Source organism: Argentina anserina, chromosome 3 (genome assembly GCF_933775445.1).
Source record: "Argentina anserina chromosome 3, drPotAnse1.1, whole genome shotgun sequence".
In the NCBI taxonomy this organism is placed as follows: domain Eukaryota; kingdom Viridiplantae; phylum Streptophyta; class Magnoliopsida; order Rosales; family Rosaceae; genus Argentina; species Argentina anserina.
Window position 1 is genome coordinate 27,800,430 of NC_065874.1, and position 13,899 is coordinate 27,814,328.

The 13,899-nt window shown below is 36.6% G+C and overlaps 1 protein-coding gene and 1 non-coding gene across 4 annotated transcripts; both read right to left on the bottom strand.

Annotated features, from left to right (window-relative positions):
• Nucleotides 1-2,254: 2,254 nt before the first annotated feature.
• Nucleotides 2,255-8,313, bottom strand: LOC126789270 (kinesin-like protein KIN-5D). Of its 3 annotated transcripts, XM_050515396.1 has the most exons (23): nt 8,150-8,313; nt 7,726-7,940; nt 7,452-7,581; nt 7,069-7,224; nt 6,511-6,987; nt 6,295-6,392; nt 6,042-6,198; nt 5,881-5,950; nt 5,716-5,792; nt 5,574-5,627; nt 5,393-5,473; nt 5,200-5,311; nt 4,963-5,049; nt 4,706-4,881; nt 4,439-4,600; nt 4,251-4,358; nt 3,955-4,113; nt 3,738-3,821; nt 3,419-3,624; nt 3,235-3,336; nt 3,035-3,144; nt 2,791-2,942; nt 2,255-2,703 (listed from the first exon to the last, which is right to left on the bottom strand). In XM_050515396.1, exons 2-23 carry the CDS (start codon nt 7,902-7,904, stop codon nt 2,479-2,481), a joined length of 3,162 nt encoding a protein of 1,053 aa, XP_050371353.1. In that variant the 5' UTR covers nt 7,905-7,940; nt 8,150-8,313; the 3' UTR covers nt 2,255-2,478. The 3 variants fall into 3 exon arrangements, with proteins under 3 accessions (XP_050371353.1, XP_050371351.1, XP_050371352.1); XM_050515394.1 differs by having other exon boundaries at nt 2,255-2,942; XM_050515395.1 differs by having other exon boundaries at nt 2,255-2,942; nt 7,726-7,954; nt 8,150-8,307.
• A 4,903-nt stretch (nt 8,314-13,216) lies between these two features.
• On the bottom strand, nt 13,217-13,288 carry TRNAM-CAU (transfer RNA methionine (anticodon CAU)). Its single transcript has one exon. It is a non-coding gene; the product is annotated as a tRNA-Met (tRNA).
• Nucleotides 13,289-13,899: the final 611 nt, after the last annotated feature.

Consider the following 13,899-nt stretch of genomic DNA (forward strand, 5'->3'; position numbering starts at 1 on the left):
ATCCTGCAAAAATATACAGAACAATCAGGCGGGAAATACCATAGCATGTAGATGAAGAGAATAAGAAAAAAAAAACTCAGTATGTCGTTTACTCAGGGTGCAGTTATCCGGGTTATCTCAGGGTTGGCAGTCAATCCAAGGCTAGTACTTATTCCAGCATACTCATGTTGGTATTGAAGCTCCACCTGTTTTCAAAATTACCCGAAATCAGAATGTTGTGTAATAATGCACCTCATATAGTCATATATATCAAGACATATGGGGCAACTCCATTATAAGGGATACAAAATGGTTGATACAATTGATGCAACAACAATGCTTTGTGAAGAACATAAAGATATCTTACCTTTCCAGATTTTTGATCAGGTACAATGAAGCTCAAGATTGCCTTAAGACCAGGTGCGGGCTCGTCAACGGTAATTGTTGTGAGAACTAATCATAATCAAATAAATGAGTATCATATTCCAAAATCATGTGATGTTTTCATATTTGATGGATGTTTACACATCAACCCTTAGCTACATAAAAAAACTACATATCAGAAATCAACATGACTTAAAGTAAAATAAATCAATGTTGTTGCACTAACATGAACAGCCAACTTATAACGATTAACCTTTGGTTCAGTTTGCATGATTCACAAAATCCCACAAGAATATGCAAACACTAGTCATGAAACCCAAAACAAATTGTTGTTAACCATCTAAGATTGCAAGTACATAGCCAAAACTAATATACATACTGACATCGTAAGGGGATTAGTAATTTGAAGTGGCTGATAACTTACATTTGAATTGGTATCAACTTTAACATCAGTCGTGATGTTCTTGTTCTTCAGTTGAGTGCTCACATCCCCAAAAGAAGATCTTATTTCTTAGTTCCGCTCGAAGTGATTGCCTAGAGAAGCACAATGAAAGTTCATATCAGAAACATAGCACAAATTCTACAAGACACAAAACATAATGTAAACCATATCCTGCTTAAAACATCAAAATAACACCATAAGCAATAATGACTGTAAAGAAGATCTACACTGAGAAATTACTATTATGAGTGAAGAACGAAATTATAAAAATATAAAATGAAACTAAACGGATAATCAAATAGTGATTAAAAAGAAAAGGCAAGGACCTCTAGCTTTCTTGCCGATATCGGAGTAGAGACCGGGTCCCTAATCAAATTCCCTCAACTCCTAATCAACCCAAATCATTGAAAACACTCTAACCAACTAGCTCCTAGATCCTCATTCATTCTACCAATCTAAAACACTAACAGATATATACAAAAAGAAATTATCCTTCTGCATAAACCAAGTTAGAGAGAGAGAGAGAGAGAGAGAGGTTTGAGAAGGGTGGTGAATGGTTAGAAACTGAAAATATAAGAATGAAAGGATGCGGCGCGGCAGTGGGTATTACTAATTGAATAGAGGAAAAAGTTTGCAGCTAGGGTTGGTATATACTCTAGAAAAGTTGCGGCTAAGGTATTAGGTTTGTGGGTTTACATGTGTATATATAAATGTGATCCGGTTCGGTTCCATTCGGACGGTTTGAAGAGCAAAACTGCAGTTGCACCGCATCAAACATGTTCGGTGCGGTTTGCACTCCGTATGACGTCATCCACAAACGGTTCGGTTACCGAATCAAAAAATGCAGTTCGGTTCCGGTTGAAACTGCTTTCCGGGTCCATAATGCCCAGCCCTAGACTAGCTGACATATGGACATAATTTTCCTTATTTCAATCCTCTAGCTGGAGTGGGAGTGATCGATAGCTCTCTTTTTGAAATTATGTTTTCGCCAAAAGTAAAGTTATGATCCCTCTGCATTGAGAATTAAAATGATTTGAACCTAATCTAATTCTTGAAAATGCACTCACAAATAAGTTTGCAATTTGGTTTATCATCTGAGACTGAGTTACTGAGTACATCTCATCGAAAGCTGTAATGTAATGAGAATGGAGACTAAGGTTGAGAGAACTGCCCCATACCTTTGACAAGGCACGATCCCAAAACTCTAGTCTGCACAAACGAAAGTTTTCTCCCCCATGAGAAAGCTCTTTACAAATCTCACCTCACTCCGACTTAAACCCTCTCGGCAAGTTTCCCGCAATTCGCATGGCCTCAGCTGGGTATCTAAGCAAGGTGCAGGATTCCGAAGAAACATCATCGAGCAACTTGGTGGAAGCCCCGGTGCCATTTGTTCACTTTTTTTCTTACACGTCAATAATACAAGATACATAGGTGGTAGAAGAATAAAGAAACACTCAAAAAACTCTTATCAATAAAACCCAATTGCTCAGTATATGTTACAAAGCGGGAGAATTCAATGAACTGATGTTTTGAAGTTTCCCCAAGACACCTACCGCATAGTGTCATTCTTCTTTTCTTTCAAGAAACAATCAAAGAATAAGGTAACGTAGCCGAATGACTAGCACATATATACACCAAATATCGATAAATTATGTACACACTGTTTTCACTCTTCAGTTAATAGCAGTGAGAGGAAGTCTGGAATCTTTTAAGGATTGCGCACCCTCATAAGCTGTTGCAAGGTGTTTCGCGTCTCCATTTGCCTGCTTTGCGGATCTTCCATCCCATAATGATCTCAACAAGTCCTCAAAAGCAGGAGTCCTAAGTTCTTCGATGGATGCAATGCTGGGAAGATTGAATGACCTCTTTCGTGGCGTGGAACATGATGGTTCATCCACCTGTTTATAAGCAAATTGCAAGACATGCTTAATAAAGGGCACATTGTTGATGAGAGTCCAAAAAATAAACATTGTAAACAGTCTTACCACATATTCTTCCAGAAGAAATTTTCCGGCATTCTCTGTGATTTCAACGATATTGTGGTAGTGGCCTCCCTTAAGTTCCCTCATATCACCGCAACAGGGAACAATAGTTGAGTTTAAGTTTCCACAAGCATCATGGTCAAGTTGTAATGAATCTGCATGCAAGAATTAGTTCAATCAGTTCACGTGGAAACCCAATATAACTACAAAGACAAAAGCCAAATTGTTATGTGAAACTGGTACTGACGATCAATAGAAGAGAGAAGATCCTTGTCTGCAACATCTACATCTTCAAGCGCAGCTGAAACAGCAGACGAAAACCTTTCCCGTAGAACTTGATTGGCGTCCATTCCCCTCCTAGTAATATAAGTTCAAAATAATAAATAATTTGCAATTGAAAGCTGCAGTATTATAAGAAATTTGCATAGCATACGGCATACGGCATACCTAACAATGGAGTCCACAGAAGCAACATTTTTCTTTTCGAGACTTAGCAGGGACTCTTGAGCATTCTTCCATTGTTGTTCACCCATTTTTGCCTTCTTCAAACTGCAATTTGGATTGGTACAAGTCATTCTACTAGAAATAATAAACTACCAGCAACATGCTAAGACCAAAGTCCTATATGTACCAATTCTGAAGAACCTCCTCCATGTCTTTCTTTCCGCATTCCACGGCAGATGTATCTTCAAGGTAATGTGATTCTATCTTTTCCATGTGAATTGTCCATTTTTCTTTGATAGAAGAAGTAGAATCTTGCATGGTTGACATTTCTTGCTGTAGCTTGTTGGTTCTGCTAGTTGCACTCTCCCGGAGGTCATTAACAGCTGTTTGGACCTAAATATACATGCACGAGGTTACTGGTGAGAAGCTAAATAAAATGTTTTACTGGAGTAAATCACAGGAACGAAGACATAGTTAATCAGCGCAAACTTAAGATCAAGACGTACCAGGCTTTTCTTCCTAGCATTTGAACTTGCTAGCAGCTCTGCCACTTTTTCTAGCAACTGTCTTTCTTCATTAGCAGCACACTCCTACATATATAAGGACAAGTTTAGAAGGCAAAAGGCAAAAGGCAAAAAAAAAAAAAAAAAAAAACTAGACAAAAGTACTAAGGTTACTAATAATGAGAATATCAGTTAGCTAAGTTGCTCAGGAGCCAATCACCTCAAACTTCTCTTCAAGCTCAGACAGTTTCTTATCATTGACAGTTTGTGCTTCTTCCACAATTTGAGTTAAACTGGATGCATGCATGTCCAAAGTCTTGAAGAAGTCCACGGTGACTATAGAAACTGACCGTGCCATTTCCACTGCTCTGGCATGAGCCTGTTGTCAATTAGAACAATTATACTCCAAAAAAAAAAGTTGATTTACAAGTACACCTTTCAAAAAAGAAAAAAAGTTTATTTAAATTTTCGGTAAGCATAAAAATTAAACCCTGAAAGGAACAATGCACTACGAACCTCACGCTGTTCTTGGGCATGTGAGCTTAGCTTCTCCTTTTGCTTGTGAAGTTTACTTTGAAGATCATTAAGTAATTCATCAGCTTCTGAAGCAATTCCTTTGAAGAGCTGATTATATTAACAAAGTCAAATAAAGAGATTGGAAGAAGAACACTGAACATGCCAAACCAAAGTTACTTAATACTTACATCCTCCACTGCAGAAGAGTGGTTAGAAACCTCGGAGTTTAGATGACAAAAAGTTGACTGGGAATTTCCTTCAAGTTCCACTGCTATACCATCCAGTGTCTTGATACCAGAACCATGCAGTTTTTTCAGCTTTCCTAGTCTTTCTCGAAGTTCTTCAGTAGCCTTCAAAAGGTATAACCAGAAAATTATGTTGTGTTATATGTAGACTGACCCAATAAGATATTATGAATGCATGCAAAGACAAGTAAGTTGTATTCTAGATCTTACCTCGGCCTTGGTGGATACAAATGACTGCATATCATCTTCCATATCCTTCAACTGCTGCTCCTGTTGTGTCACTGAAACTGCAACCATCTTATGCAAGACTTCAAGCTGTTGAGTTAGCTGTGACTGAAACTTTTGGACCAGTATCCGATTCCCATCTTCAATTTTATCCTTGCGCTCTAGACAAGCGATGATCAGTAATAAATACCAGAAATTTCCAGAAGACCTAAGAAATATATCTCACAAGTAATGATGCATACCAATTTTGGAAAATAAACTTGAAACATCTGATGCAGCATTCTCTAGCTCTGCTCGAAGCTCAAATGCATGCTCAACAAGTGATTTCTCTGAAAGATAACGAGTGGTTGTTTGTTTAGTAACCGAGGATTTAGTAACTAACACAGATTTTCTTACCCTTTTAACTTCTCATGCATTGCATTTCTCAAGTCAGATAAGTATTTATGTTACAACATTTAAAGCTATATAAATGTGCTTACCAGATTTGAGAAGATTTGATATAAGATATTCCTTCTCTTTAATGGTCGCATTTGCTTGCCGATGTTTTTCCTCGAGATCTACCAATGAATGTTCAGTTTCCTCAAGTTTTTTCTGCAAAAGGTTATATTGTTTGAATTATTACTAGGATGTCAAACAGAGAATGAGTAGATACTCTGTAAGTTGATATCTTACCTCGGTTTTCTCAAGTTTATCCATCAATTCGGCAGTCAAAAGTAGCTGAGAATTGTAAAGTTCCTGAAGCTCCATTGATACCTGCTCTTAGGTCACACCATATTTATTGTATTAGTACCCAAGTCATTATTTGAAAAGAAAAGTTTAAGCAAAGGAATGCAACTTATAAATGGAAATATACCTTGTCTTTCGATTCAGATTCATGTTCCATGCGCTCTATCTTTTCTGCCATTGCCTAGGGTTGAAAAGGAAAAAAAACAGTAAGTTCAGGGAGAACAAGAAGTATTTCACAAATTCAGTTATATATACAGCAAGAACCGGACCTTTTTCTCAGCTTCTTCATGAAGATATCGATCCCGTGGAATATAGATTCCATTCTTCTCTCTTGCAGCATATACCTCTGAAACAGTAGGCGAAACATGTTAGACCCACTAAGAAAATCTTGGACACAGAGAGAGAACAGTTTGATGCTGTAATGAATTAAGTACCTTGCTTGAGTCGATCAATTTCAGTATATAAATCTTTGATTAAAGCTGATTTCATCATCTTTTGATTAATCTGGACCAATAAGCAACAAAGAATTAGAAAGACAACAATGATAGACCATCCAGCTCTACAATTTGTGAGAACTAGGAGAGTGCCTTCTGACCTCTGGTTTATTCTTTATATTTTTGGCACGGTGTGCATAATCCAAGGTGCTGAGTGTTTCTTCCAAACAATGGATGGAGGGTGTTATGGTAGCAATAATGCATGTCTTTGTTTTCCCTCCTAAGGAGTCCCTCAGTAGTCTTGTTAGTTTACTATCCCTGATATTCAACAATGTCATTGTAATTAATTTACTTTCCGACCTTGCAAATAAAGTCAATACTTGAGGCAAGAGTTACATAATATATAAATAGTACCTATAAGGAATATGACCAGAGTGCTCAACCAGGGCATTAATGACACGACCAAGAGTAAGTAAGCTTTTATTTATCTCCCCAGCTTCCCTTGCTCTGCCCTGCCAGTGGAAATTTATTTTCAATTAGATGAAACTTCTTACCCTATCTGGCAATGCAAATAACCATTGCATCTTCCTGTTGTTGCTTTGCGTATAATACCCTGTTTCTAAACCTTACCTCTCTTGCACCAGAGCGAGAAATGTTCTCTGAACCAGCAAGGTCGACAAGATTCAGCTTCCCACACTTGATCATTTCTTCACCCTCTGGAGTGCATTCCTTAATGTGAATTGTGATTGAAAATATAGAATGTGAACGACTACTTTGCTTGTTAAGAAGAGTCTCAGCTGTACGTCTTTTTGCAGAACCTTTCTCCAAGATTTTATATATTTCGTTTGCTGTACACACTATCTCTTCTTCCAAGCCCCTCACGAAAACACCACCTTTTCCATCTTCCATGAGAGCTATCGGTTTCTTGGTTTTATCATCTATAAACTTTGTGGTCTCCTCTAGTGCCAACAGATCAGTAATTTCCTCATTATACAGCTCTAAAAAAGTGACTTTCATGCTATACTCAGCAACCTGAGCTTCTAATATGTCAAAAATTTGTTTCACAGCTCTTGGGATAACACCAGCATCACTTGGAAACTCACCATTCTAAGAATACACAAAACTCGATCAGCAGATGATGTAGAAGAATTCAGAGTAGAAACTTAGTAAACTCGGAAAAACACAAACCTTCTTTCTTGCTCCTCCTTCCATTGTGTAAGTCTTTCCCGTCCCTGTCTGACCGTAGGCAAAGATAGTACAGTTGTATCCCTCAAGTACTTCGTTCACAATAGGTGACACAGCCTGATCATACAATTCCTTCTGTTCTGATGCTGGCCCAAAGACCTAACCAACATTATCCAATTTTCATGTCAAAAATAGAAACAAAACATAGCATTATCAGTCAATCTATTTCAAATTTTCCTTTTCTCTAAAGTTTGCATCTAGCCGGGAACTTACTTTTGTTTGAATCTAGTATCTTTAGGAACTACATATCATTATTCTTTTTACAGCAACACTAATTTCAGAAGAAGCTTAGCAGTTGCACTATTATAAATTTCTAGCACACAAACCTTGTCGAACGCGAAAGTCCTATCAATCTGCTTGTTAGCAATGTTCTGAATTGCAGCCACCTCCTTCCTCCCCTCATTGCAAGAAATCACAACTGGCGTATGCACTCTAATTTCTTCTTCACTCAAAGGCCTACACCAAATGTAAATTCACCTCATCAGCTCATAACTCAATCAATTCATGATCTTTACAACTCTAAAAACAAACAACACTCAATCAATTCATCAGCTTTACGACTCGAAAAACAACCACTCAATCAAATCAACCTAAACTCACCTGCAACGCACTAGAACCTGCACATTGACGCCTTTCTCTTTCTCATTCCTGCTCGCCGAATTCGAATCCGCCGATCGCAGATCTCTCGCCGTCTTGTCGCTCGACCGCGGCGTCTGCGCCGGCGACAGCGACACCAGTCCTCCTCCTCCTCTTCTCTGCTGCGCCTGTACCGAATCCATTCCCTATCGGAATCCCTAGCCTTCAGTCAACCAAAACTACCGCAAAAACGCTGAATCAGTCAACGCAAAATCTCAATACAGAGCCAAACAACGAATCACGAAAACTAATTCGAGCAATGCGACCACCAATTCACACTGTAAACACCAAAACGGAAAGAGACCGCCGATCGAGACCGAAATGTACAGAATCGAAAACCGAAGAGCCGAAAACGAAGAAGAAGCAGTAAAAAAAGAAAGTAACTTACAGCGATCAAATCAGAGTGCCGGCCGGCTGGCGAGCACGATTGCGATGTGTTGGAGACTCTGGAAGCAATGCCGGCGATGGCGATTTCTAGAGAGAGAAAGAGAGACTGTGGTTCTGAGTGTGAATGAATTCGCTTTTTATATTTTAAACCAGAGAGAGAGAGAGAGAGAGAGAGAGAGAGAGAGAATGAGCTACTTGCTGTGTGTGAGAGTTTTTACAGTGAGAAAGTGAGAGGTGTGAGAAACAAGGAAGACTAGCGTGGTGGAGGTGGAGGTGGTGGTGTTTAGATTTGGATTTAAGAGCGCAAATATTATTTATTTAATTTCTATATTGGGAACAATTCCAGAGAGACGTTACGGTCGGTTTGAAAATGTAAAGGGAGATATTTGACGCCGTCAGATAGTGGAGATAGTGATTTCCGACCGTTAAGAAGCGGGTCTCGCCGGACGTTGATCCGGTTTTTTCAAATATCTTTTTTTAAACGGATATGCCCGTTTTGAAATTAATGCCCCTGGTTAGAGATTTTAATGACGGAAATGCCCCCCCCCTCCGCTATTATCAAACCTGTTTAAGTGTCTATTTTTCAATTAATGTGGGGGAGTTTAATGAGGAAAGGAAGTAAGTGGGTTTCTTTTAGTTTGTTGTTAATGACCTGATATGGGGTCCAGTGAATCAATTTGATAATATGGGCCATTTCATAATTTTTGTCACGGGTGTGCATAAGTTTGGGGTTGGTTTTTGCTGGCAAACAATAGAAAATACAAAAATGTGAATTTGATTGTTTAAATTTTGGAAAAGTGTGAATATTATGGGTCTATGAGATAGTTGCTCCCAACTTGATGGAGACATCACACATAGCTTAGTCGTGACTTGATTGATAAGTTATTCGGTGAAGAGTTTCATTTATACGATCATTAGTTAATTATGAAACTTATGCTCAATTACTATTTTAAATTACATATAAGGGTTAAAAATAAAATAACTCAATTTTTTAAAAATTCTCCTCACCATTTAATTTATATCCAAGAGTAATTAGATATGAGTTCCATAATCAACTAATGACTGTGTGAACATGATTGATTTGGTGAAATATGAAGTTTAATCTTAATCCAGAGGAATTTTAAATCAATCTTGATTACGAGATGTTGGTAGGGCGGTGTTGTACTTGTATGAGAATCAAATTTGCTAGCTTGCCTTGCCCTAGTGAATAAGATGAAGAAAGCGTAGATATTACGCAGGCAGGTGCTCCTACAAGATTAGCGCCACCTTTTGGGGGCAGTCCATGAATTTTACTCCTTAACAAAGTTCACAAGTGCTAGCCGAGGTACATAAAAGAAAGTTGAAGAATCGGGAAATAGCCAAGTGTACTTCCTGAATATGATGCCATTCAAGCTGTGTTAGGGTTCATGGTGGGCGATGATGGGGCTTTAGGGATTGTGCATAAACACCCTAAGAAGAGGGGTCGATTACGCGACAGTAAGAATTACAAGCCAAAATTTCTAGGCTCTACATCGGGTTCCAAAAGCAAGTGAAGGTTTTTTTATCGAGTTCTCTGGCTCTATAGTTAGCAGTGGAGACGCAGGGTTTGTCAGGTAGGTCATACTTCAAGAATGAAGACGGGGGTGGATGGTGAAGGAAAAGATGGTGCATCTGCAGTCCTTTCTAAGGACCAAGACCCCTACATATTATCTTATGAGAGCATTTTCGTTCTACTCGTCTAGAAATGTACCCTGTTGGGTTATTAGGCTTTATGAGGGAGTAAGAGTCTCTAATTTTTTTTTTCTGTTTTGTAAGTTATTTACATTTTTTTGGTCGAAATTTTTCCAAGTTATTTGCTTTGTAGTGTTATTTGCCTTATTGAACTAGTTTTGTTTATTGTTTACTTCAATTAGTTGTAGTTAATACTTCTTGTTTTCGGACTTCTCTCAGAATTCTCTCATATGTAATAAACTAGCAATATATAGTTGGTTGTATATTGTTAGGCAGTGGAATATAATTTCCGTTTACTCCAAAAACAAAAAATTGACAAGTGTGTTTCTTATTCTTTATAATATTCATTATTCCCCATAGTAAGTACAATAATTCATCCCGTTCTCGAAGTTTTAGCTTTTTTTGAATGGAACGAAGTTTTAGTTTGAAAGAATTGGAATATCAATTATTATAGTATGCTTCTTCTTTAGAGACTCATAGTACGCTCTCTTTCATTATGAAAATATGTATACATACGTGTGTGTGTTTGTGTTTTACATAAATAATAAAACAATTTGATTTACTATATAATATGTGGACAAGAATGTAGACCAAAAGGCCACAAAGTTTTGTCATATTCCCTCACCAATAGTTTAACTCAATAATTCATTAAACAAACCCTAAATTTGTTCAAGCGACGTAACATATTCAGAATAAGAAGCAGTGATCAGAGAACTGGGGCGATGTTGTTATTTGTCAAAATAGAGGGGGTAGGACGGGAATACTAAAAAACAATTGGAGGATGACGGAAAAAAGGGGAAGACAAGAGTGGGTTGAGATGTGGTGGCAAAGTAGTCCCACGTGATAAAGAGTGATGTTGTTGAGATTGGCACATGGTGTTGGTGCCTGAACACATTCTGCTCTCTTGTCATCACAACTTTGTTATATATGTTACTAAGTTCCTTCGGTTAGTCACAACTTGTGATGTTAAAATTAGTATCAACCAATATTACCTTTCCTAATTGCTTTGATTTCAGCTAATTTTTATGTCCAAAGCTTGCTTTTTTCTAAGTGTCCCGACTCTGGAGTTGTATGATTGTTTTTAGTATCCCACCCAAAGGGTGACCTTTAATTGGTGCAATAGTGATTATTCATTTCCTCACTGTACTAGAATGCCACTTTGGAATTATGTGGAAACTTTTTACTTAATTCATGGATATGTACCAAGCTATCAATACAATACCTATGCATATTCTCTTGTTTCATGACCGGAGAAAAGACATAATCCTTTTTAATTCCCAAATTTAAAAAACATCATCCAATATAATGAATAAATTACTGAAAAAGTGTGTCCATAATTAACGAATGTTAGCGCGTAGAGAATTACATTGATCTCAAATACCTACATTGTCAGTTACAAATATTGATCAATGTGGATAACAAACATATGTGAATCCAAATTTGAGTCTCGAAGCTAATTGATGACAATTGTTCATGTACGCTTAAGCCTACATGAAAAACTATTGATTGTTGTATTGTTGATAATTCCATGAATGTGCTACTAAAATAAGATATTGATCGTCTTCATTTGTGCTATTCGATTGTAACATGGAAATCGAGTTGGTCAACTAATGGAAATGATCGATCAAGTGAAGGAAATAACAGATTTAAACACTACTGTAATCATATCTCAGAACTTGACCGTCAACCAAATCCGGTGTACTTTCACGTTCTCTTCTCAGCCAGCAATGCTTTATATCCAAAAAGCACGTGCTAACTCATTCACCCAAACCGAATGAATAGATTGCTCAACAAATCTCACACTATTAAACAAGCCAAAGTAACCCAGATGTATTCATCTCGGACCTGCACGCTATACCATGTGAGCTCAACCCTATTGGATCGCCCCCGTCTTCTTCTTCATTCTTCCTCTCTTATTTACTTTGCTCTACTTATTCACAGCCTTAATTTAATTCAGACTATATGAAAGTAAGAGGCTACCTGTTGAAGGGGGACTGTTTACTTGGGATACACTCCATCTCCGTGATAGCTGCGTGGGCTTTACTGCTCTCTCACTCGCTACTGACATGTCTGCTACTTTGATTTTGATTCTTTCCACTATGGAAAAGGAAAACTATATGCCCCATTTGATGCCTCTCCTGCTCCAACCACAACTAGTCGAGGAGTAAAGGTGTTGAGGAAAGTGTTGCATTGACTTGCAAGGTTTGCATATCATAGTACTCCGAGCACTCTTGATCGAATAATGATAGCCAGTCCCACATGTTTGGTGTTTAAGCTGAGTATACACTCACACGGAACTATTAGTCATTATAACAAAGGGAGAATTCAACAAACAATACTCTAATTATTGGTATTTTTAATTTTTTAGTATCTCACATTTGAAAACTATCACATTGATACCTCAAGTTTCTATTTCAACCTAATTTTAGTTCATTCAGTCAATAACACCATTAGTACATTCATCTCCCACTAATTTTTAGGGGCATTTTTGTCACTTCATTTCCTCTGATTTCATCTTTCATTTTCCTTCAATTTCTATTTAAAAAAATTGATTAATTCATATCATTTCATTATAAAATTAATAAGCATCATTCATTTACCACAACAATTACAAGCAAGCTAATATTCACAATTACAAAATAAATCAGCATATATTTCATATTGCATATGTCCATAAACCAACAACCATATTTCCGTTTAATTTTAGTTTTTTCCGTCAATTAACATTATTAGTGGCTTTATTCCTCACTAATTTTAAGGACATTTTTGTCATTTTATTTCTCACTGATTTCACTTAGTAGTTTATAGCCAGTATTTTCTATCATTCAAACCAATTGTTATATAGACATTTTCTTTTGCTTTTGAAACATTTAAATGCCTATGATAGAGTTTTTTTTTTGCATATTATTATAACAATATGGTAGTTTTCAAATTAGACTGAAATATAAACTTGAGGTACCAATGTGATAATTTTTAAATATGAGATACTAAAAGTTAGAATTGTCAATAATTATGGTATTATTTGTTGAATTCACCCTTACAACAAATCTCATATCTTATAGGTCCTTGGAAACTTCATGCAAATCGACTTCATTCTTGGCGAGAGCATTTGCAGTTTCAGCATAGAATCTGGCCATAATTTGATATTCAGCAAAATCACTAATCATGATAATTAAGCACAATAAATTAGATTCTAAAATGCAAATAGTTCTCGGAAAAAAAGAAGAAGCTGGCACTGCAATGCATGATCTGCATCCCCACTTTATTCTCTTCCCTCATAAACTTTGCAGAAGTAGCAGTTCCACCTTATTGAGATAAAAATAGCTCAAAAAATTGAGTGGGAAGAAAAGCCACTCTCTATCAGAGCCAGGTTTCGATCCTGGGACCTGTGGGTTATGGGCCCACCACGCTTCCGCTGCGCCACTCTGATTATTTGTAACAAAGTTGACTATATTAATACTTATACGTTTCTACATTGGAATTAAGTCTACATCCTAATGAGCCTTTAGTTTGATTTGGAGAAGCCCATAACTATAAAAGCCCAAAAGAGCTTCTATTCATACCTCCCGAAATGGTACTTAGATCTCTATTTTTTTTTCTATATATTTTTGACTTAGTCAATTCGTATGAAATTATCTAAAAATAATTCTTAACTTATCTATTCTAAATTACAATGTAGATAATTATCCTTTTATATTTATTACTAGAAAAATCTCAAAATGGGATATCAAATTATATAAAATAATTTAATTGATTACCTTATTTTTTTGTAAACATCATAAGTCAAAAAAAATGTAGATGATTAACATCAAATTGAATGTAGACGATTTAATGTATAAATTATATGACTATCTAAACTTTTTTTCATAAACTTTGATTTTAGTCAAATAACAAAATTTGTTCATTAGAGGTTAGAATATTTCATATACGTTGATGTTAATTCTTGGTAAGTTGCATATATATATATATATATATATATATATATATATCAGTGAATGAAAAAGTTAGTCTACCAATTTTTTTCATGAATTTAGAAAACGA

Bases quoted from the DNA above. Each gene is read 5' to 3' on its own strand.
- LOC126789270 (XM_050515394.1), bottom strand. From the start codon at position 7,904: ATGGATTCGGTACAGGCGCAGCAGAGAAGAGGAGGAGGAGGACTGGTG. The intron at 6,393-6,510 runs GTAAGGTTTAGA...TTCCACTGGCAG, and splicing joins CTCGCTCTGGTGCAAGAGAG to GGCAGAGCAAGGGAAGCTGG. The intron at 6,199-6,294 runs GTACTATTTATA...GTTGAATATCAG, and splicing joins TCTGGTCATATTCCTTATAG to GGATAGTAAACTAACAAGAC.